This window comes from Anolis sagrei, chromosome 1, assembly GCF_037176765.1.
Source record: "Anolis sagrei isolate rAnoSag1 chromosome 1, rAnoSag1.mat, whole genome shotgun sequence".
Classification (NCBI taxonomy): domain Eukaryota; kingdom Metazoa; phylum Chordata; class Lepidosauria; order Squamata; family Dactyloidae; genus Anolis; species Anolis sagrei.
Window position 1 is genome coordinate 255,804,928 of NC_090021.1, and position 25,466 is coordinate 255,830,393.

Below are 25,466 nucleotides of genomic sequence, written 5' to 3' on the forward strand. Positions count from 1 at the left end.
GCCTTCCGTCTTCAGTAACAGGGCCTCTCTCTAAATATGTTTTGTTGCTGTCAGACCAATGTGAAGTGCTTTGAGACCAACAGACATTGTTCGGACCAATACATTCTCATTGTGTAACAGTTCCTTTGTGAAATGGTTATTAATGTAGACTGGGCAATTTGCTGGCTCTGTAACAGTACCCCATCTCTGGATATGGATGTTAGGCAACTGCATAGTTCTAATTCCTGCAGATTTATGTGCACATATGTAGATGTAATTAATTTCCCAACTGGATTCTGGCCCTTATCAATTCCTGGCTTGCAGCGAGCTACTCTTCAGCCCTATGGCCAACCCCATCCTCCTTTTTCTTCTATGAGACAAGTTAACCAATGATAAATTATACTCTTTGTAATGGTTCTCACATTTTCTATCTTTCAAGTTCTTGTCAGTTTTCAAACAATGATCCATTATATAATATGTAAAGTAACATCAACCTGTGAGTTTCAACAGTACAGCTAATTTATGTACATAACTGCTGACAATTATAACCACTAAGGCCAGAGACCTAGCAGGAAAATAAGAAGAAACAAAAATAAGGTAGGTGTAGTGGTTTATCTGGAAAGCAAGTTAATGTTTCTAAGGCGATATGGAGAAGCAAAATCAATGTGTTGTATCTAAAAGAAACAAAACCAACGTCTGATGCACAGATGGAAAAATATACTCTTCTTACTCCTAAGAATGTTATAGAAAGGTTTGGACCTTTGGACTTAGGCAGCTCCACTCCTGGACTTCTACAACATATCCATCAGGGTTTAGAAAACATACTCTGGACCACCATTCCCAGGATTTCTCTCAAAGCAGTAGATCCAACTCTTTGAAACCCATATTTATTTATTTTTACAGTTCAAACTCTACTTCATATTAGGAAGATCTAGTGAAGTGTCTTCCTGTTTGACTGTATCTCATCACCCAAAATGTGAGAGTGTGCAAATTGGTATTTGGATGCAGTCCGCTGGCTAGTAAAAATTTTCATCCCTGCTATTAGAAAGTGGAAAGAAGAACAAAAATAAGTTTGTTTTGTAGGGGCCTGTAGCATTTCCATGAAGGAAACATAACTGTGTCAAAGGATTACTATTATACAATTTTTACACTTGTTGATGGTAAAATTTAGATATGCACCTGTAGTATTGTTGAAGTTAATTCCTTGGCACAGTTGTATAATTACAGAGGCACTGCTTTAAGTGTTTTGAAACTGGATCCAAATAGACAATTAAGTTTGCAATGTCAATTATGCATGCACCTCACATATTTATACGGAATATTTCTATGATTATGGTATATCAACACAGAGATGGCTATAATCTTAAAAGTTATAGGATTTCACAATGACTTCACTGGTTTTATGCATTAAGGGCTCGCTGGAGCATCAAGTAACAACTCGCAGCTTACATCTGGGAGGAAATATTTATAAAATATATCTCTTGCACCAGCAAGACTAATAAGCAAACCACACTGCAAAAATGAAGACTAATATACACAATTTATATCTTTTCTTTAAAAAAAATCAAATCAAGGTTGATTTTACATTTAGCTCAGAGTGCATTATTTAAAAGACAGGTTTTGCTAACAAGGGTGGACATTGCAAGCTCTCAGTTCCTTCTTGTCTTTGCAGCTAGTAAACTGGGTGTTTTTGAATCGCTTCTTGACAGTCATGAATCTTTCCTGGATTCCACCACCACACAATTTGGTACATTCTGACCAAGCAGTCCATGGTTTCATCTTGCAACCTAAAATTAGAAAAAGAAAATCATGAGTGAGTTCTATCATAATCATGAGAGTGCACTTGAAATGTCTCCCTTTTTCTACTTGTTATGTCTGGCACAAGGCATTTTGCTGCCTGAGGCAGAACTTCAAAGATTCCCCTCCTCCAAATCAAGAGACAGAGTGCACACACTAGTCAAGATACTGACTGTGGTCTTTTTTTTTAAAAGCAACAATTTCCTCTTCCTTCTCTTTGCAATTCATCATAATTGTCATCACTGTCATCATTGCTGCCATCATCACTACTGTTGTTTGATGCTAAACCAAGGCTAACATCCTTTGTCTAATTACACTACATCCTCTGAATTACTGCTAATTGCTAAATAGTGAGTTGTTTCAAACTTAGCAATTAGATTTAGGCGAAACCAATTATGCATTTGTTATGTTTTTTCAACACATACAATTTGCTGCCTGAAGCAGCTGTCTCATGGTACCTCATGGTAAGGCTAGTCCTGTTATTTAACATGAGTATTGTAGTTAAGGGTTTGAAACCTAGAATTATGGATTCATAACTTGACTATACTCAGTAGACTACATAGTCGTATTGGAAACCCCTGTAAATGCTGCCTCAGTCCACCTGAAGAGCCATCAGATAAATCAAGAAAATGAGATCAATACAACTTCTGATCATGATGAAAGAATTATGCAAGTGACAACCAGAATGGCTCCTGAAATATGCTTTTGGATTGTGTGATTTTAAATAAAATTGATATGTTTAATTACATAAGCAATTACATAAGGGATTTATTTTTATATGTACTCATGTCATTGAATTATGCTTTTGTTGTGAGCCTCCCTCAGTCCCCTTCGGGTTGAGAAAAGCAGGATATAAATGCAGTAAATAAATAAATAAAATATTATTTATTTATACCTAAACTTTCTCCCTGTGGAGACTCTACCCTGATGTCATCAAATACACTTGAGCAGAACAGAGAGAAGGCCTTCCTTGGGTGATTGTAGATATCTGACAGATTTGTAGAGGGAGATACGTTTCTTCAGATAACCTGGACCAAAGCCGTATTGGACTTTGTAGGTCAAAACCAGCATTTGGAATTGTGTTGGCAGTCAGTGGAACTGTTGCAACAGAGAATACTGAAGGATAATGTTTCCACTCCACTTGCATTAGCAAGGACTTGTGGCAGATGGTCTGCTATTGATTGTCATAGCCTTGCTCACTGGCAGAAGATGGAAATATCCTCCTTGTATAGCAGTTGGAAGCTGAAGAGGCCTTCTCCATTCAATCTTATGGCTGTTTTTTAAAGGTGGAATGGGAATGGGTAGATCAAGACTAGCCATTTAATTATGCAAATTTAACTAAGTAGCCATTTAGGATTCAAGCAGTTCTCATCAGGCTTGTGCATTTTGGCTGAACCTCAATCCATTCTGTTGGCTGGATTCCGGGAGACCTGCAGATCCATTTTTGTGCACCTTCAGAAAACAGGCGGTTTGCCTTATAACCATTTCCAGACTACAGCCAAAACATTTGGGAAGATCCTGCCCATTGGCGGGAATGGGGAACTTCTGAGGCTCCCCTTTCTGTTCCTGGAATCCTTTCCTCTTTTCCTTTCAAGGAAGTCTGGGTTTGAGCAATGAGGTTAAGGAAGCATCCTTCCTGGAACCCTTTCCTATTTACCTTTTATGGGGTCTGGGTTTATAGAACAGGGGTAAGTAAGTATCCCTCTTGGGAACCTTTCCTATCTTCCTTTCAAGGGCATCTTGGTTTGAAGAACAGGGTTAAAGAAACATCATTTCTGGGACCCTTTCCTATCTTTCTTTCAAGGTTATTTGGGGTTGAGAAACGGGGTTAAGAAAGCATCCTTCCTGGGACCCTTTTCTTTCTGTCGTTCTGTCTGTCTGCCTCTCTCTCTCTCTCTCTTTCTTTCTTTCTTTCTTTCTTTCTTTCTTTCTTTCTTCCTTCCTTCCTTCCTTCCTTCCTTTCTTGGAAGTCTGGGTTTGAGCAACAGGGTTAAGGAAGAAGTGCATAAGACACGTCATTACATTCTTCTATTCTGATTGGCCCAACAGGCAGGTCTCACAGGGAAACCCCATGCAAGCAGCACACAGTAGCCTCTTTGTGCACCATGTAGTGCCGAATAGGGGAGGAGGAGCTGTGATAGGATGCCATGTGGTCCCGTTACAGATGAAAAACGTGACGGCTAAGCCCTTACTGTTATGGTCACCTGGCCAAGCTGAACACAAGCCTAGTTATTATATATCCTTGTACCTAAATTGATCTCATGTATAAGTTGAGGACAAGTTTTGATCGATCCTGTTGCTGTAATAATGTAATGGCACCCCATTACTGGATATGGAAGCATTTTGGAAGTAACTATTTCTAATCCCTGCTAATCTAAGTCCCTGGCAGGATTCTGGCCATAGTTGTCTATTCCTGTGTTGTGTAACTGTTTATTTCTCCTAGTAGTTGCACTAGGTACAACTGTTTATTTATTCATGTATTTATTTACTGGATTTGTATACCACCTTTCCCAGCCCACAGGAGACTCAACTGTTCTAAGTAGTATGCAGTGTACTACAACGTACCTGGGAATTGCTCACCATCAATGTCTTCTTTTGCTTGCTCACTTCTCCTTTTCTCACGAGGTTCTTTCCACCGCCTTTTCTCAACACTGGGATTTCTCAAACATTTTCTTATTCGGCATTTTTTGCGCTGCACAGTTTCTGGACATGGAGCTCCTCCAAACTGGGGTTCCATTTTGATCATTCTTGTCCTAATCATATGACCTTTCCCACACGACTTGTTGCATTCAGACCATTGGGACCATTCTGTGAGCTCACAGTCAATTGCTAGTCAGAGAGAATGTAAAAATATGGTTACTGTTAGACTCAAGTTAGTGTGCCAGCTGGAATTAGAGAATATGCTTGTAGTGTAAAAGTTAAAAATATGAAAAAATCCTCAATAGTTTCATAGCAAATTTTACAAATCCACACTCAGATCAGCTTTTGAGTCTGAAATTAATTAAGTCCTAACAAACTCTCTAAGTTTACTTCTAAGTAAACATGGATAGAATCTGGCATGACAACTATGCACTATGGAGTAGATTCTGGCCTGAGTCCCCAATCTCTATTACCGGTAAGCAGTCAACAGGGATTTGAAGGGACTATTTTCCTGTTGATTAAGAAGTGTCTCACTTAGTTTAGAACTAGTTCCCAGTTCTTGATAAAGGTTTATGTGTTTTTTTTCTTTTTTCATCATTGCTAATTTGTCCATTTCTGCTATTTTTTTTTTAAAAAAATTAACTATCCAGAAAGAAGGAAAAGTTTTTATGGAAGGCTTCATAATTTAACCTGTTAGAATCTGTGTAATGAATTTATAAAAATAAATATTAGGCCAGAAGTAAGAATAGAAAAGCAATGTAATATATGAATGTTTTCAACCCAAGGGACAGGAAGTCACTAAATTGTGAGGGGTGGGAGGAAGGGAGACCATAATCAAATACAAATATTGTATAGATTGTATTGGCTCATACATGTATATGTGTATATAGATCTGTGTCACTGTTTTTTATGAATATGTAAATTGAAAGAAGTGGCTCACTTGACATACTCACCCACTCCTGAGGGAAATCTCTAACACAACAGGCAGGGAAAGGATCCCTGTCACAAATCACCTTCACACCAGAAATTGATTGTGTGAGGGAATGTGTTGGATTAGAGTGTCAGGCAGCTGCTTTTTCATTGACAGGGTCACAGATTCCTACCAATATAAGTGGTTTCATATAGGTAATTAAGATTTAGGGGACTTTTATGATCCCCATAAAGCTCCCAGTTTAGGAGCTTCATAAAGTTAATGAATATATAACAGTTACAAAAGCATAAGCATTGATTATGTGTTTGTAATTGCTCAGGAGAATTCTTGCCCTCATTATTAGATCGTTTTTGATATTTAAAATAATTAACATTTACATTTCAGCGGCATAGAATTCAAATATTCATTGTCTAACCAAGGTATGGGCAAACTTTGGCTCTCCAGGTGTTTTTGACTTCAATTCCTAACAATTCCTTTCTAGATGGTAGGCTGGCTGGGATTTTTTGGAATTGAAGTCCAAAACATCTGGAGGGTTGAAGTTTGCTCATGCCTGGTCTAACCCCATGCCAATGCAAAAATCCATAGCAAAAGAAGGCCTGGCAGATGGCCATCCAACCTTAGTTTAAAAATGTAGAGTTCACAACCTTCCAAGGTAATCCATTTTACTGTTCACTAGCTTTTACAATCAGGATGTTTGACTAAATCCCTAGACAGAATATATTCTAATTTAAATTCAGCCCATCAAGTCCTGTATTCTAGTGTAGAAGACAAGGTTATATGTTCCATTTGATGATGGCTATCGTGTTACCTTCTTGTTGGTTGCCTAATATATAAATACTTGATAGAAGTACCTCTTGCAGCAATTACAGATTTGAGTATTCTTTGGTCATTCTTTATCAGCTTTGCATACCAGTATTATTATTAGGATATTTAATAGAATGCCAAGTTTTCAAACTTTCCGTTATTTTTATAAATACAATACAACTGTTTGGTTCGCTCCTGATACTATAAATAAATATAACCAGTATTACTTGGACTATATTATTAGCTTGCTGAAAAATGAACCTACACCCCAGCCCCAGTTTTCTTGGAATGTGAAATGGGCTGGAATTGCCTTGTATTTGGCTCTATTAACTCCACCCTGTCCTTATACCTGAAAAAGGGCCTTGTCCAGGGAAAACAACCTGGTGCTACAACCACTGTGGGAATTGTATGTTAAAGACACTGGGCACTGTTGACATTTTGCCCCAAATTGCATTCTGTGACAAAGCCCAAACTTTCTAATTTGTTCTCATCAAACCCTCATATGTTTGTTGTGTTTCTCACATGCATTTTTCAGTCTTTAAATTGACTTTAAATATGTATTTGAGTCAGTGATATTTTTCTTTCTATATACCCCAAACTTGTGGATTATCTAGGCTGTAATTGTGATATGGATGGTGTCTTGTATCAGCTACAGATCTAACACATTACCAAACAGTAAGTACCAGGTTGTTTTTGCTTATTTGTTGCACAGTAAAAACTTCACTCTTGCAGTATATCAATAGCCTTGTGTACATCAAGTGGTAATATGCAGATTGCATCTATTTCAATTTCACAAGGATATCACTTCAGACTCCAGATAGCTGTACTTACGACACTCTGGTAGCATGCATTTCTCCACCTGTTCCAGCTCTTCATTGCAGTCGCCCAACTCTGCTGCAGATTTCAGCATTCTCTGTCGGGTCCTCATCCCCTTTCCACATGTTACACTGCAGTCACTCCATTCAGACCATGGAGACAGCATACAAGGTATGGTATCTAGTGAGGAGGAAAAAAGGTGAAGTCCTTTCCACTCACTGTCAACAACTCAATTTTAAACCATTATCCAGCCAATGTGTAATTGAGTGTGGGGTTACTGGAGTAGTACTGTGGAGAATAATACTTTTTGTAGCAAATGTATATATTGGTGATTTAGAATGCAGACTTTACCAGTCCTATGTTAAAAGTATTTAGAAGACAACCGCAGATATATCTTCAGACATATTAGGGCCTCTTTATGAGATGTATCAATCTGAAGGTGTTCAGACATAGCAGCAGAGGTTTAATTTCATTCCTCAATCAGTTTTGGAAAAAGTCTTAGTTGCTCTTGTAAATAATTTATGCTGCAGATTGGATGAGGAGAACTGCAGTCCTATTGGTTTTCTCAGACCTCTTAATATTTGATACCATTCACTATTGTATCTTTCTCTGAGATTGCATTATACATGATACATTGAAGTGTTAGAGATGTCTGCTCAATTCCTTAAGGATTGGCCTGTAGACTATCACAAGGCTTTGCCTTATACCCACATACTTTTCATGAAACTGGAAGCTTAGTCTGAGGTGTCATCAATGTGCAGAGGATCATCTGCTCTACTTCTCTTTCCATCTATCAATCCCAAGGGACCTTCAGGCAGGCAAGTAGCCGGGGGGGGGGGGGGGGGGGGCTTGAGGGGCTTCAGCCCCCCCCCCCCCAGAATTCTCATGGTGGTTCGCGAAAAGGCCTTACTGGTGCATTATTTAGATTTTGTGTTTCTGTCTTGCACTAAAATCCGTGATTTTTGCACATTTATCTAAGTATGTGAAATGTATTTAAATTATATAAGAGTCCAACTGCAATTGATACAATTTCACCCACTGGCTAAATCACATTTTTAAAGAATTATGGTAATACACTTTTAGACACTGCTCTTTTAATATACGTCTATTGTTTTGGGCATACTTTATTCCTCAATTTTATAAGCTCCACACATGCACACATATGCAAGGTGAACGTTTTCATAATGAGCACGCATGGGCAAACTCCAGCCCTCCAGGCATTTTGGACTCAACTCCCATAATTCCTAACAGCTGGTAGGCTGTTAAGAATTGTGGGAGTTGAAGTGTAAAATACCTGGAGAGCTGAAGTTCGCCCATGCCTTTTGTAGAGCATTGTTCCATGTGATTGTGGGAGTGAGAGGGGTTACATATTAAGGTCACATGACTCTGGGTTCTTATCCCCACACTTTTAAGTAAAGAAACAGATATTGAGAAATCTGATCACATATCTTTTGCATCAGTTTTCCTTTTATGCTGATACATCTGCTGATGGATTCTTCTTCTCTTAAACTGTGCTTTTCAAAAGTAATTTGCCAAGGTTAATATATAGTAGTCCTGCGCTGGTATAAGAGAGCTCTGCCTGTCATGTTACAATAACTAAATACTCATGGATGTGTGGTGGTTGGAACTTACTCAGTCTTACTGAGCTAAAATTAAAGCAAAGCGAGGAGAGAAGTAAGTTAAAGGTAGGGATGGTAAATCTTGATTATTCCAGTCTAGGTAAATGTCATGAACAATGAAGCAGTTTTCCATTCTTTTCTGTACTCTTCCCAAGGATATAATGGAAATGAATATAAGTGGGTGAACCTCATCCCCCGGGAAGCAGTGTTATTTTCTGTGCATAGTAAAAAAAGACAAGTGAGTGTAGATTTTGATTGAACACTCTCAGAAACTGTACAGTTTGTGATGTGCCAGGAATAAAAAAACTCATGATTTATGGAAAATTCTGACATGTCATTTTCATTTCCATCTAAGTTTCTCATGTGGTTGGGAACTTCAAATTTGACCCCAGTTGAGTAGTTAATTAATGCTTGGTCTATCATCAGATGAAGGTGAAAGCAAGTCTACAAATGTAAGAGCAAAAGATATCCATTGCTATCATAACATGAAATTGATCATGGAAATTTTTTGGCACTGGAATTGCCTAAATAATGTAGAGATAATAGTCATTGTAAGACTGCCTAGTAATGGACTTCAATGGGGTAAAGAAAGGGATTCTCTGCATATAGAGAAAGCTGACTTGGCAGTGAATCAGACCACAATTTCTCATGGTTGCTCACTGGACAGCGTAACCCACCTAGGGAAAAAATGTGTGCCAGCTAGAAACTAGAAAGGATTTTTTTAAAGTATGTGTATTAGAAGATAAAAGGAAAGTATCTAGGACTGAATGAACATGGAGATGGCGGATGAGTCAATACAGAATAACTTATGTTAGATATGAAATTGACATTGTCTTGGCAGGGAAGGAAGCAATGAGACAACATGGATATTCACACATCATCAATTCAGTTGTAAACCACAAATATTTCCTGTAGCTGGCTTCATCATGTGTAAAAGGAATAGACACTGGAGAGCAGTGTGATTTGGTGGCAAACAGCTGCATGCATTCAACTGCTGGTTTTTATGGGCCAGAGATGGTTCATCCTCCAGACATCCATTCGTGCTGTTTATCTTTTCTTCAAGTAATAATCTGCCCTTGCAGACTTCATAGATTTCTGTCTGTTTTTATAACATGCTAAGGTTCACTGGAGCAAATAGATATACCACAGGAAAAAAAATAATGCAAGGATTTTGAGAGATGCTAATTATTCTTCACCTCAGGGCAATATTTTACATACATATTTTTACACTACATTTTCTCATTTCATATATCATAAATTTCATGCTGAATGTCCTAGAATTGAATACAGTGTTCAATATTCTATTTAACCCTGTGTTCAATACCAGAATATGCTGTGTGGAATGTATGTCATAGCAAATTATCCTTATATACAAAACGGAGACTGTGGTTGCTGTGGTCTACTGTGGGAAATTCAAGAAATCTTGAACACGTGGAGGTAAACAAGATAATGCAGTTACATCCCTGTACACATCTGCTGGTTTTTTTTCATAACATATTTAGATGGAACCGGTATTGGATGAATATTTACTATTGAATAGGAACTAATTTGAGAAAATGTCTTATTTTAGTTGAGAAAGAAAATTTCAGTTCTGATCACTTACTCTTATCGTTTCTTACCATTTGCATCTCCTCTTATCTCTTTAGTATTTCTACTGGTTCTGTTTTCCTATCATGGTCCTCCTTCTTACCTTATTCCTCTTATATTATGAGGGTTGCTTAGGTTTGCAACTGAACATGCTATCAGATATACCAGATATCACTGAGGCTGTTGGTCAAGGGAAGACATTATAAATCATTGCATGTGACACCCCATAATTTACTTGGGCAGGGGTGTCATTTCAAAAAGACAGTGTTGCAGAAGTATAGCAGTATGGAGAACATCCATTCCCTGCTATGTTACTGACTTGGCTTCAAATGTAAGTCCAAGTAATTGATTTTACTTAAAATGTGTTAAATAAACATCTGTGTCTTTCTTCTATGGTAATAGGCAAAACTTTTTGACTTCCTATAATAATGGCAATAATTGGTCAATGCATGACATTAGTTGCCAAAGGAAATGTGTTGTTAGTTCAATACTTTTGGAAAGAAATGTAAAACTAGCCATTCGGGAATGAAGACCATGAAAACTATTATTCTTGTTAGTCATTAATCCCATTTTTTAAAATGGCCAAACTGTAGGATTAGAGTAAACAGTTTATAGTTATCTCTAACTATAAAAGATCTCTTAAACCGCCCCAAAACAACGTTCGTAATGTGTTGAATTAATTCCCCAAGATCTGCTTTGTAGAGAGCTGACCAGGGTGCTTTTCCCCCCCACAGCTAGCTTGCTGTCTTGTGAGATAAAGGACTGATTGGGTTTTGTTTCTTTCTCAATTATCTGTGTATTTCTTGAGAAATATTGGAGTTGTGTTAGTGTTTTCACTATGAATATGACACCCAAACTGGCAAGCTGCAAAACTGAACAGGTCAGAAACTGTTAATTACTTAATACTTATTTCCTGAGAAACCTTGGCAAATTACTCCAGAAAACTCCAAAAGATTAATGTACAAAACCCCATCTGTGTCAAAGGAGAAAAAAGAAGCCTCAGGCAGACAGTTTCTATGCTTTTAATACACTTTAGAATTAGGGATAGAAAGTTCCGTACAGTAGAAAATATCCCCCCAAATGACTGAAAATACATGTTTTTTTTTTCAAATGGTGAGAAACCCTGATATGAAAGACCCTGGACTGATGGGAATTCTCAAAGTTCAGGACTCGTTCAGTGTAAATTTGGTGCATGATTATTTTGCACAGAAAACAGCAGAAAATGCTAATTTTGTGAAGAATGAGCCCTGAATTGCAAATAGGATTTGAAAACTGTATCATTGTGGATTTTTTTTCTCTTTGGAAGAAAATGGACAAGATTACTCATTGCTTCCTTTGAGAAGAAAATTAGTGACGAATTACATCCTTATTCACAATCATGTCACAGGCAGTTTCCTGGAGATGTGGGCTCTCTATATAGGATAATATTATACTTGCATGCTAGTAGTTTTCAATAAAACAGGCTATTTGAAATGTTGTATCAAGGGGAACTTTGGTAGACTACAATGATAAGAAAACCATTCAGCGATGGATTATGCCATCTATCTGCATGAGTCATTTGCATGTTTCATTGTTAGTTTCCCACCGGTATCAATACATTATGCTTGTGCCATATATCAAGCAGGTCAATACTTTCCACAGCCCTTTGACAGATTGTGGATACTTACGACATTCAGGCATCATGCATTTCTCAGCTTCTGTTGTTTCCGCCTTACACATGGATCCATCTGCTGGGGTCATCTTTATCATTCGATGCCGTTTCTTCATCCCCATCCCACAGCTGGCACTGCATTCATCCCATTCCCCCCATTCTGTCACCAGGCAGGTGCTTGGGGCTAATCAGAAATATACAGGCAGAAGATCAGTTCTACTGATACTTGTTTAATAAAGAGTTTTAATCATGCTTTTGCACTGATGAAATGTTGCAAGATTACATCTAATACTTACAACACTCCTCATTTACAATGCATTTCTCAGTTTCTTCAGTGGGAACTTTGCACATAGATCCATCATCAGGGAACTGCTTTACGTATCTCTCTCTTGATCGCATTCCCATGCCACAGGACACACTACAAGGGGACCATGTTATCCATTCTGACATCATGCATGTAGAGCCATCTAAAACACCAAAGAAAATTTGCTGATGAATCACTAAATCTCACCCTAACTTTGAATTTTTTTAAAGTGATTATGTAGATCTCAGTTCTCATTCTCTTTGTTCTCATTCCTACCTTCATCGCTACAGCCTGGGCCCATACATGGCTGGAAGTCCTGAGTCTCTGGACAAGGCACACTGAGATCAAGCTGAGCTTTGAGCATTCTCTGCCTCATTCGCTTGCCCTTTTCACATGTGGAAGAACTACAAGCTGACCAAGGGGACCAGTTGGAGTAGATGCAGGTTTCTGGAGTGTCATCTTAAAAAAATCAAAGAAATATGAATATTATATGACACTCCATCAACCTAAAGAATTCACTGCTACAGGATGTCACAACATCTTTCATTTGTGATTTTATGTCTCACTGGATCAAAAGCAGGCTAAAACACCAAATGTGTTTCATGAGTATAAAAATAATTGAGCAAGCAATCACATTTTCTCAAATATTGTAAAAAAAGAAGAAGAAGAAGAAGAAGCAGACAACGGTCCCTCCTGTGGACAATGGTTTTGTAGTGCAGGCTGAGCCCTATCTTTCCCATTTGACTTGGATGGGGGGGGGGGGTTGTGCAATGGATTGTGAGCTGCCTTTAGTCCCACATTGGGAGAAAGGTAGAATATAATACATGAAATGAATATCTAAATACATGGTTGTGCTAAAAGCAGAGTTGTCCAAGGTAATGGTACATTTGTGCAGCCTAGAAAAAAACACACTGATTAGTATTTAGGCTACCTAAAAGTGTATGGGATCATGGCCCAAATACTGGAAGACAGAAAAGAAAAGATCTCTTTCATTTTTTTTTTCTACTTCAAGGACTTATTTAAAGTTATACTCTTGCAGTGCATTTCCTGCCAGGAACATAGCTACCTCTGAGACACCACTTTAACTGTTGTATTGGCAATAATCTCCTCCAGTTGCCTACATATACTGGAAATTCAGTAGGATAAAGACCACTAGGTAACATAAAGTGGTTAAATATAGAATCCACTCTTATTTGGGTGGCAATGGCCACATTTGTTCTTCCCCTTGACTACACTCCTGGGTAAATGTAAACCACTCCCCAAAACTATTTAATCAATCAATCAATCAATCAATCAGGTATGGTACTAAGAAAGAGAGCTATACAATATCCCAGAGTACTTGTAGGGTATCAGTACAAACACAAAACAGTCTATGTAGAATGTCAAAATATAATGTCAAAAGAGCATATAGTATGCTAATTAACAAAATCCCGAGTATATAGCTCAATTCAGTGGCCCAAAACAAAATCAAAAGGAGCAACCGCTCTCAAATGTAACAGTTCCAGGTCTAAACAAGGGTACCACTGTATATAGGCTTCAGGGATACATACAATGAGGTAAATCATACACAAAGTAAGCATAGAGTCATGAGGCTATATTGAAGATGGAGCACCACTCTCAAAAATCTTCATGGAATAAATCCAAATTAAGTCCAGTGAAAATGGAGCACTGCTTCTCAAAATAAGTCTCTGTAGGAGAAGTCCGAATGGCATTCAACAGGGGTGCCCGGGTATTTTTGTACCCTGTTTCGGGGAAAGAGATCCCCTTCTTCAGGAGTTGAAGTAATCAGCAACTCTAGACTCTTATCTATAACAAGATATAACATAACATAACATAGAGTAACAAGTATTCTCCAGCAAAATTACAGAAGTAAAAATAATCCATACAACAAACATGTATACTCACATCATGCCAGATAGCATCTTCAATATAGCCTCATGACTCTATGCTTACTTTGTGTATGATTTACCTCATTGTATGTATCCCTGAAGCCTATATACAGTGGTACCCTTGTTTAGACCTGGAACTGTTACATTTGAGAGCGGTTGCTCCTTTTGATTTTGTTTTGGGCCACTGAATTGAGCTATATACTCGGGATTTTGTTAATTAGCATACTATATGCTCTTTTGACATTATATTTTGACATTCTACATAGACTGTTTTGTGTTTGTACTAAGAAAGAGAGAACAGCAATCTCTGTGTTCTATGTTCTGTACACCGCCACGAGTCGCCTTCAGGCTTGAGAGTGGCGGTTAACAAATGCAAATAATAAATAAATAAATAATAAATAAATATATGGTTGCCACATTTTCCACCAGGTACCAAGAGGCCAAGGCTACTTAAAAAAAATACCCAATTTGTCCGGGGAATTAACTGTAACCTACTGCACAGACTCAAAACTAGGTCTTTAGGCTGGATGCTCTTTTTTAATGAGATCACATAACAATATTCAGTTGAGAACATTACCATAGCACAAGAACAAGCTGAAATTGCTTTCATCTTGGGGGAAAGTTGATAAAAGACACAAAAGATACTAACGCAATGAACCTTCTCTTGGCCCTTATGTAAAAACAGAGCAACAAAATGTCCCTTGATTGCTTTTAAAATCCAACTCCATCATCTCTAAAAGGCCAATTTAAGATACACTAAGGCAATAGCCTTAGCTGCACGGTTCCTTCTCATTTGAATTCTACATAAACTTACAAGGACAGCTTGCCCTTATAAACAAAATGCCATTATTAATAAAGAAGAGTGCTAGATGAGGAAAATAGTAGGACTTGATGAAGACCAACCCAGTGCAGGATAATAAAGTCAGTGGGATTAGGTTTCTTCTAAATTAGTATAGTGCTGTTGTCAATTTCAAAAAACCTGCCTACTGGCTCCATCCCAGTGGGTGTTTATTAAGTAATGATGCCAGCTCCAACAGCAAATGGCTAAGCAAATTAGGTTTTTTTCTCTCCTTCTGTTTTTAATACTGCTCTAATAATAATGCAGACATTATGGAATACAGAGCAGCTGTATTGGAAGGTGATGTATAACACACACACACAAACACATGCAAGTAGAACATCATTAAAAAGTACCTTCATCTTCTTGAGCTTCTGCGGCAAGATCTGCAACAATGTCATCAATGTTATCAGGAACAACATTGCATTGTTCCCCCTACAAAGAAACATTTGCCAAGGTTTAAATTGGCTGAGGAAATCAAGCAGTTGTGGGCACTGGATTGGAAAATCAGTTACCAGAAGATGTGCAAACAAGATCTGCATGGTTGGATATTTTATGCATTATAAGGGCTTGTTTAAAGCTTAGGTCCTACCAATGTTTCTAGTGAGCTAAAGTTCCAAACTTCTCTCTTTCTCTTATTAATGTCTCTATGACCCAAAACAGCTGATGGTTTCTAAAGAATGAACCAAAAGTCACAAAGGGGCTTCAATATTTAATAACAGTTTTATATATTTTTTACTTTACAATACCATAGCATCATGAACAGAGGAAAGAAAGTTACATTGCATTATGTGTAAAACCTTTTCATACCCCTTCCCCCTGCAAAGTTACCAAAACATCAGATGCCTTTGTGACTTTTTGCCCACTCTGGTGGATCTTTTCTATATTTTAGTTTGATCCTTAAAGGAACTATTTAATGTACTGAATCCTATTTCAAAATAAATTCCTTATTTTGGATAGCTCTTTCAAAGTTCAAACTAAAATCTAGAACAAGCTCATTGCTCTTCTGGCTTGGAAAGCACCAGTTACCCTTGCTACTAAATTATGAGAGCATGTGGCTTTTTAAAAAAACTTTGTAAGTATGAGCTTAAAATAGCACAAGTGCATTTTGAGAAAAGGAGGTGTAACTGATTGTTAGGCGGAATGGGAAAGTGTTATCCACTATCATGTCATTTCTTTTACTGGGTTTTACCAGAAAAGATGTAAGGGCAGATGTGAGCCAGGATACCTATTTGTCACCTATAAGGGCAAGTGAGACCAGAGGGACTGCTATACCTATGACCTCAAGGTGCAGGAATGGGACTTGGGTGGTCTTTGAGATGTTGTTGAACTGGAACTTCCATCTATTGATTACGCTGGCTGGAACTGCTGAAATGTGCAGTCCAACAAAATCTGGTGGGGCACACCTTTGCAATAAAAAAACTACTCTGATTTTCAGTCAGGACTGCAGGCATCATTAAAGGTGAAATTAAAGCATTTCCTCAACTGTGCAATCTGAGCCAATCACTGTGCAATCTGAACCAATCTGAACCAATCACATGCTGCCTTTGATGTGGTCAATGAGAGCATTGGTGCAATAAGGGACAAGATTTTAAATACCCTGGAACCCTGTTTGGCTAAGTGATTCTCAAGGCAGAATGTGTGTTAAATTTGCTTGGAAAAATAACTTCAGTTTGTGTTAAGGCTGCAATTGAGTCAGTTTGTTAACCAGCAATGGAGATAGTAATATAAGATATAAACAATTTTTATTTGTTTTGTTCTGAAAGGTGGTTGGGAAGGAATTCTGTGGCTGTTCTTGCCACTACTGTCAAATTACTAGAATAAATAAAAAGGAAGACCAGTGATGGATTGAGAGAAGAGAAAACTGACCATGGAAAATAAAGAATAGAGAGCACATTTACCCAAGGCCCTCTCAAAATTTATTTAAGAAACACCCTGACATTTTTTTTTGCATGTGACCTAAGTGAATATCTTACTCCCGTAGTCACTTAATGGTTTCACACTTTGGTAGGCCAGATTTCCCTTGAAAAATATGCTCCAGATGTTTGCAAGATTTAAATTTATAACTTTTCTGTGATACATACTTTTCTTTCCATTATCATCATCATCATGCAGTGATGGCTAATTGAGCGACATATGCTAATTTATTATCTGTTTTGCTCAATATTCTATTCATTGGAATGTCTCGCTGGTACCTTTCGTGCAATTCTTTCAATCACAACTCTGGCTACTGACTTTATGGAGCCTCCTTCAGGGTCATAAAAGGGACTCTGTGGGTGATCAAGGCTGGTAAGAGGTCTTATCTTCTCTTGAGGCATTGTAGGTTTGTTGGGAGACTAAAAAGGTAAAGAAAAAAGAAAGAACACCACAAAGTCACAGAAGGCATTTACAGATATAAGAATGTAACTCTTCACTATTTTCCCCTCAAAGAAATCAACAATTTTAAACAATGAGCATTCAGCACAAAATCTAGACTAAAGATGCACAAGAAATAATTAAAATATTGCCCATATCCACAAATTCAGAACTGGTGGGATGGATCCAGATTTAGATGGATTAGACACAGGGGTTTTGGGGGTTTTTTTTGTTTAAGATTTAAGTCAGATAATTTAAATCTTAATAATTTTGATGAATGATTGTCAAATTTAATGACTCCTGTTTAATTATGTTCAAAAGTATGCTGAAAAAATTATCATCCTAAATACATAAAGAAATGTGTTAGTAGATATTAGAAATCTGCATGGTATTTTTAAAGAATGTAACTCTTCATTATTTTTCCTCAAAGAAATAAACAATTTTAAACATTTTTTTCACTATGAGACAGTTGCCTAACCCTGAAATAAACTCACCCAAATGGTGTCTTCTCAATGTTAGTGTACAAAATACAACATCAATTTTTTTGTGCATAAATACTAAGGTCCAAGAAAACCATCATTTCCTAAAAAATGGTGATGTACTCAGCTATTTCAAAATCCTGGGTATGAATGAATTCCACAGTTTATTTAATTTAATAAAAACTAAATCAATACAAATCAGTGTAGCCAGAAAACAAACAAGTTGGTTTATTCAAATCCCCACTTCCTCTATACTTGCACATTTCTCATTAACTGCTCTCATCCATATTCAAGAAAGTAAATATTTAATATAAAATTGAATATTGCAGAGGCCTTCTGTTGACTCTTAGCTACTGTCCATGAACTCTGTCTGTCAGTATACATAAATCATTTCAACTTTACACAATGACTTCAGGGTGACAAGTCTAAAGACTAAAGCAAGTTCTTATACTGTGAATGTTTTTTAAAATAAACTTTCTCGTTCCACCTTCTACTTTGATATATAAAAGGCAAAATTCAAATGGAATGACAACAACTTTCATTTGATACCATAACCTCATCTTCCCTGGCACCTATGGAGAAAAAAGTCAGCAATGATAACTTTCTATATATACCTTTTAGTTTTTAATAAACAAGTTGAGAATTCCTTATCTGAGAGCCTGACATCGGAAATATTCCAAAATCTAACATTGTCTGTATGGGTGATTGAGGGAGAGAAAGACCTTTGCTTTCTGATCGTTCGATGTACACAAACCTAGAGACATGTACAAATTATTAAAAAAATAAAAAATTATTTGTGTATAAAATTACCTTCAGGCTATGTGTGAAAGGTCTATATAAGGCATGGCAAACCCAGATGTATGGGCCAGATGTGGCCCTTTTGAATCTTCCCTCCCCCCCCCCATCTGCTTCAGCCCTCCTCCCAGCATGCGGATGTAATAGCCTGCCGCATCCCCAGGTGAGAGGGGATGGCTCTTGGGGACCTAGGACACACCTACACTATGGAATCAATGCAGTTTGACACCACTTTAGCTGTTCTGCACAATGCTTTGGAATCCTAGGATTTGTAGTTTAATGAGGCACCAGCAGACAAGGCTAAACTTCCATGAATACATAGCACTGAGTCATGGCAGTTAAAGTGGTGCCAAACTGCATTAATACTAACTGTAAATGCATCCATAGCCAGTCATTGATGTGCTGTCTGGCACCCTGACAGGCAAAAATTAGCCATCAGGCAAAGAAGGACTTCAGCAGGGCTATGCTACTTGAGGAGTTTTTTGGTAACTGAAGTGAATGTCAATCTCTGCAGAGACTAAAATGATGGTTATGATGATACAATAATAATACATGTGTACAATCAATGTGTGTGTATATATGTCCCTAACAAAATGCCGGCCCTAGTACAGGACAAGGCAAAAGCCACTTCTATCAGCAGAAATGTCCTTCTGTCACAACAATATGCTTCTTTTGACTGATCACACAGCTAATGTGCTGGCAGAATTCCTTTGCTGTCTAGGATCCGCTAGTAGCAGGGCAAAAATAATTGAATACTGAATCCAAACATTTTCTAGCCTAGTGATACAGCTAGAATTCTGGATAAGGTTAGGTCAGGATTAAGGTAGCCCAACATTCCTAGATTGAAAAGGATTTGTATTAGTCACAGTGTCATCTGGCCCAGTGATGGGTCAGTTGGCCTTTGACCATCTTCATCAGCCAGGATTTTACTGGGAGGTTGTTTCTATAAGCCATCTTTGTTGTTCTATACTTATTCTTACCCAATGGATTTGTTCCAGCCCTGGAGAGCATACCAAGCAACCTTTATACTAGATAAAAGCACTGATCCCTTTAGATTTCCTAATCATGCTTAGAGATACTAGGGCCTTTGGACCTTTTTCATAGATAATTAGGGATGATATGTGGCAACTTTTGGATGTGCAGTAAAATGAAATGGAACCATTCCCCTGTCATTGAAGACAGGCAAAAATAACTGAAGTTTTCCAGAAGGTCATGGTTTCCTTTTTATGTATCCTGGCCACTTGGTTACTTCCTGTTGATTATGGTTGGGATATGAGTGATGGAGAATCTGCAAACTGTGATTAAAACAGCTTTTCTAATCCATTCAAATGTCTGTTTCTGTTCCATTGGACATGATGAAGAATTCTATAAACTGTATGGAATATCTAATTTAATTCTACGTTTGGTTAACAGTAGCAAAATAGAGTTAAAAGAATTTAATACAGAGACAAGCGAACACAAGGAACTGTTTTAGTGTTTCCAGAAACAGTAGAAAACAACATTAATCATATTTCTACTCATTACAGTAAATGTAAATGATTTTCAAAGGGAACTATTCAGTTTTTACTTATTTAAAGTTCACACTACCTCATAAATTCACATTGGTTGCAAGCATTAAAAGGCATAACATAAAAAGCATGATTGACAATTTGAATTTACTTGACAAATTTTGTTCATTTTTAAGCACCAGAAGTTTGGCGTTTCAAGCTACTGAAGTCATTTTTGGAAAGCGACAATAGCAAGCAGGTAGGTGGCAGGAGAAGCACATACAGCAATGCATACTTCTTTTTGGCAAGGAAAACTATGGAAAGCATCTTCCTGAAAGTTTTGCCTTCTTGGTCAGATCAGCTTCATCCATTAGAATGCTGTGTTGCGAGGAAAGAAACCGTTTCTCATTTCCAAGACAGCTGGTTTTTACAGTATTATCAATTCAGCTGTGTAGAGAACACTGTTAAAAACTCACAACTCCATAATTGATAGACAGCAAGAAATATAGAACTGAAGCCTAGTTATGCACTGATTTATACACTGATTAACAAACAAAAACAAATTAGTATTGGATTTCAACTTTCTATAGATGGCAGTAGACCAGACTATTGGCAGTGTAGAATTTCAGGAATACATTTTAGGAACTAATTTTAGGAACAATGGAGAGTTCTTATATGTATTTGCATCATTCATTGGCAAAAGCATTAAGTGACTTGTTTGTTTTGAATAAACTGATCACATAGAATCATAGAATCATAGAGTTGGAAGAGACCTCATGGGCCATCCAGTCCAACCCCCTGCCAAGAAGCAGGAATATTGCATTCAAATCACCCCTGGCAGATGGCCATTCAGCCTCTGTTTAAAAGCTTCCAAAGAAGGAGCCTCCACCACACTCTGGGGCGGAGAGTTCCACTGCTGAACAGCTCTCACAGTCAGGAAGTTCTTCCTCATATTCAGATGGAATCTCCTTTCTTGTAGTTTGAAGCCATTGCTCCTTGTCCTAATCTCTATGGAAGCAGTGAACAAGCTTGCTCCCTCCTCCCTGTGGCTTCCTCTCACATATTTATACATGGCTATCATATCTCCTCTCAGCCTTCTCTTCTTCAGGCTAAACATGCCCAGCTCCTTAAGCCGCTCCTCATAAGGCTTGTTCTCCAGACCCTTGATCATTTTAGTCACCCTCCTCTGGACACATTCCAGCTTGTCAATATCTCTCTTGAATTGTGGTGCCCAGAATTGGACACAATATTCCAGGTGTGGTCTAACCAAAGCGGAATAGAGGGGGAGCATTACTTCCCTAGATCTAGACACTATGCTCCTATTGATGCAGGCCAAAATCCCATTAGCTTTTTTTGCCGCCACATCATATTGTTGGCTCATGTTTAACTTGTTTTCCACGAGGACTCCAAGATCTTTTTCACACGCTCTCGAGCCAGGCGTCCCCCATTCTGTATCTTTGCATTTCGTTTTTTCTGCCTAAGTGGAGTATCTTGCATTTGTCACTGTTGAACTTCATTTTGTTAGTTTTGGCCCATCTCTCTAATCTGTCAAGATCATTTTGAATTCTGCTCCTGTCCTCTGGAGTATTGGCTATCCCTCCCAATTTGGTGTCGTCTGCAAACTTGATGATCATGCCTTCTAGCCCTTCATCTAAGTCATTAATAAAGATGTTGAACAGGACCGGAACCAGGACGGAACCCAGGATGGAACATATCAACATAATTCCAAAATATCTGTCGAATTTCAGCCAATAAGCAGTGAAAGAGATAGGCTTCTGCAAACAGTGAAGAAAATTTCCTTAGCATAAAATCTTACAACACATCTATATTGGCCAGTAAATCTACAGCTGGCCTGGAGCCTTTCTGCTCTGAGCTGGACCTGGAGGTGGATAGGTGTCCACATGATCCAATGTGGCCAAGAACATCAGCCTTGCTGGACTTCGTAGTTACTGGTGGTCCCAGCTGGCCACAGAGTTCCATGCAAACTCCTGGCTATCACAGGGTCTCTATTCAGACATTTAGCAATGCTGATTTCACAGATATCAGAATATCAATGCATGGTATTGGTATAGGACTTAAAATAAGACCTTGTTCTTCCTACAACATGACAAGATCCTTCACATGAACAGGACATGAAGAGAGCTTATGATAGATGGGTCAAAATAATTTTAGTGTCCTGCTATAAATATAGCTAATACATGGGACAAAACCAATAAGCCAAGAAGATAGATATGTGGAAAATATTAGTATTTCTCTCATTCTTCCCACGTTTTGTTCCCATTCCTTTTCCATATAATGGGAAAACTCTATGCTTTTTTCCATACTGAAATCCGTAAGCATTTTCAACATATTTAAAGATTTGTTTCAAAGGTACATTTCCATTAGCTGGGTGGAGTCCAAAAGGGGATGCTAGAGAGGGAAGAATAGTCCATTTTATTGGGGGGGGGGGGACAGAGGGGTTGAAGGAGTAAAACTATTTCCCCCTGTTTGCTTGTTATTCCCCTTATCAGTGTCACAGTTGTGGAAATGAGACGTGGGGTGGAGGCATAATCAGCAAAAAAAAAAAAAAAAAAAGAGGAAATTGTCTTCCTCTTTCAACTCCTCTCCTTTCATAAAATGGACTATCCTTCTCCCTCCCCTTTTGGTCTTTGCCTGGGAAATGGAACTGTACAGTTTCAAGATATCTTTGTCTCTCTGTCAGAAGACAAAGGAAACTTAAAACAACTTCCAAAGTTTTCCAGTGTTGATGGAAATGATATGCAGCATCAAAAGTGCATGTGTTTATTCATTTTTATATATCTTCCCAAAATTTCACTTCCAGTTCCTTCTCCACCTTTGTTTATGTGAAACATAAACAGCCTATGTGAAAAGATACTTACAAACTCTTGCATTACTTAACTAGCATTACTGGTCCTCGTCCTTGCTTACTAATTAATTAATGATGACAGGAGAAAGTAAACAATACATAATTATAGTTATATTAAGATCGAGTGTTTGACCTACTGGCCATATAAAGTGGCCTCAGAAAGAATTCTAAAATAATGAACTGAAAAAAACACACCAGAATGGGTGGAGGTTAAAACAACAGCCTCCAGTAGGCAGGCAACACATTGCTTGAAAAACAATAATTTTACTAAATAGTGAAAATGATAGTAAGAAGGAAATTTAATAAGACCATGCAGAGCAATACAATGGTGGAACAGTAATATGTCAGAATTCCTGTTGTGAATCATAGAAATCATCTCTGCACTGCTCCAAAAAAGCTTTGGGAAGGAAACAACATGCAACATTGGTTATCTCAGCAAGGATGTTCATAAATTGGAACAAATTATTTCCAGTACATGCTCATCAGACTGCCTTCAAAATTAGCTTGCTTTTGTCAACAGAATATTGAAATCTCTTATTGCTGTTTCAATATGTTACATTACCATATAAAATTGACTTTTGAATTGTTTTTAAACTAAAATGAACAAAGAAGTGGTGTTTTTATGATGTGTTAATACGTATAGTCTAAATCTAGTTTGTTTCTATTTTTAGAGCTTGGATGGCTTATCATTGAGTTGATAAATACAATTGTATGCACAAATTCTGTATTCATAAATTCTGTATCCATTGGTTCAATAATCCACAGTTTGAAAATATGCCTCCCCCCCACCAAAAACCCCCCAAACTTTGATTTTATAAGGGACATTATTTTACTATATACCATTGCTCATAATAGGACTTGCGCATCCACAAATTTTGGTATGCATCAAGGATCCTGGAACAAAACTCAGTATCATTGCATTGAGCAAGCAGATAAAAATGTCTCTGAGACCAACCCAGACATATGGACAGTGATTAACAGATCAGTTGTTTGTAGTCCACTTTGCATGTGTTCAGCTGGAAGTCTTTTCAGACCCATTTCCATCTGTAGATTCTGAACAATCAGAATTGTATACCACATCTTCTATACATATAATAAAAGTAACAAATGTGTGTTATGTGTCCATGTGGTGGTGGAGGTGGCCACTTACACAGACAGCCCCCGTCTCCACAAATTATTATTATTATTATTATTAACTTTATTTGTACCCCGCTAGCATCTCCCGAAGGACTCGATGCGGCTTACACGGGCCGAAGCCTCAAAACACAATACAATAGAAAACATAACACCACAATAAACAAAGCAAATCAAAACAATTAAGCAAAATAACAACAATGACAATACATCAATACATCAAGACACTATTAAAACTGGTTCGGCCGGCGCAATGGGGTACAGGGTTAAAAGTGCTGAGATGGCAGGAGGAACGTAGGATTAAAAGTGCGGTGTGCAGCAACATTGGTTGTGCTAAAGTGCTTCTAGGACTTGGGATGGGGATTCCTAATCTGCGAAGGCACATCGGAACAGCCAAGTTTTTAGGTTCCTTCTGAAAACTGCTAGAGTAGGGGCCTGACGAAGCTCTTTGGGAAGGGCATTCCAAAGTCGGGGGGCCGCCACAGAGAAAGCCCTGTTCCGCGTCCCCACCAAGCGCGCTTGCGACGTAGGTGGGATCATGAGCAGGGCCTCCCCAGATGACCGGAGCGAGCGTGTGGGTTCGTAGATGGAGATGCGGTCACGCAGGTAGGGTGGTCCCAAACCGTTCAGGGCTTTGTAGCTGAGCACCTGCACCTTGAATTGGGCTCGGAAAATAAATGGCAGCCAGTGGAGCTCCTTAAACAGAGGGGTAGACCTCTCTTGATAATGAGCTCCAGTTAGCATATAGTTCCAAGTGCTGAGAAGCCTCCAAAGGCACTCAGTCAACTGCTATTGCAGATTATAGTGAGCGCAGTGAACATGTAGCCCAACCCCTGCCAATGTCCTTCCCAAGCACCAATCACCTAAGGAATGTTTTCATTTGGGGATCATTTCATCTTAGATGTTCTGTTATTTTTCTTCAGAATGAGCGTCTCAGGGTTCCTTTCTCTCTCTAAATTTGACTCCGCCCACTGCCTCTCACTTAGCCCTTTCCTATCAATTCCTACGGCACATAGCAAACAAGAATTGATCAGCAACTGAACAAAAGGTATGGGAAGAATTTACCATGGTTTAAAGGACTTGTAGTTCACCAAAATCCAGAGATCACTGTTAACTGAAACAGTGATGGATCTGGACCACACTTGCCATGGATGATGGGATTTGCAGTACCTTCACTCAGTTCCAGAGACCACTGTAACCCCATAAATGACAGGCCTGAACCAAATTTGGCATACAGACCCCCATGACCCACTATACGCCCTGGTGTAGTTTGGGGAGGATGGACCATGGACGATGGGATATGCTGTACCTTCATCTGATTTGCCTCCCATGAGTTTCCCAGGTGTTGATTCTGTAGCGCATCCCCAAAAATTACCACAGCATTCCTAGTAGCAGAAGGCACTAATTATTTCAAAAGATGCAAGGATATTCTGTGTATTCTCTGGGTGTAATTCCAGGGTATTTTGTGAATACCACCATAATAATCTTCAGTCTT

The 25,466-nt window shown here is 38.3% G+C and overlaps 1 protein-coding gene across 3 annotated transcripts in view; it reads right to left on the reverse strand.

Moving 5' to 3' along the window:
• Positions 1–850: 850 nt before the first annotated feature.
• Positions 851–25,466, reverse strand: part of SPON1 (spondin 1) — a 408,791-nt gene continuing 384,175 nt past the window's right edge. For 2 of the 3 annotated variants that reach the window (XM_067462685.1, XM_060766576.2), the window contains exons 9-16: positions 17,051–17,191; positions 15,212–15,290; positions 12,405–12,587; positions 12,121–12,291; positions 11,841–12,008; positions 6,983–7,147; positions 4,342–4,605; positions 851–1,766 (exon numbers count right to left, since the gene is read on the reverse strand). In XM_067462685.1, the coding sequence (XP_067318786.1) occupies positions 1,603–1,766; positions 4,342–4,605; positions 6,983–7,147; positions 11,841–12,008; positions 12,121–12,291; positions 12,405–12,587; positions 15,212–15,290; positions 17,051–17,191 (1,335 nt within the window). In that variant the 3' untranslated portion in view covers positions 851–1,602. The remainder of the gene's footprint in view (positions 1,767–4,341; positions 4,606–6,982; positions 7,148–11,840; positions 12,009–12,120; positions 12,292–12,404; positions 12,588–15,211; positions 15,291–17,050; positions 17,192–25,466) is intronic. The other variant, XM_067462684.1, reaches the window with a different exon arrangement.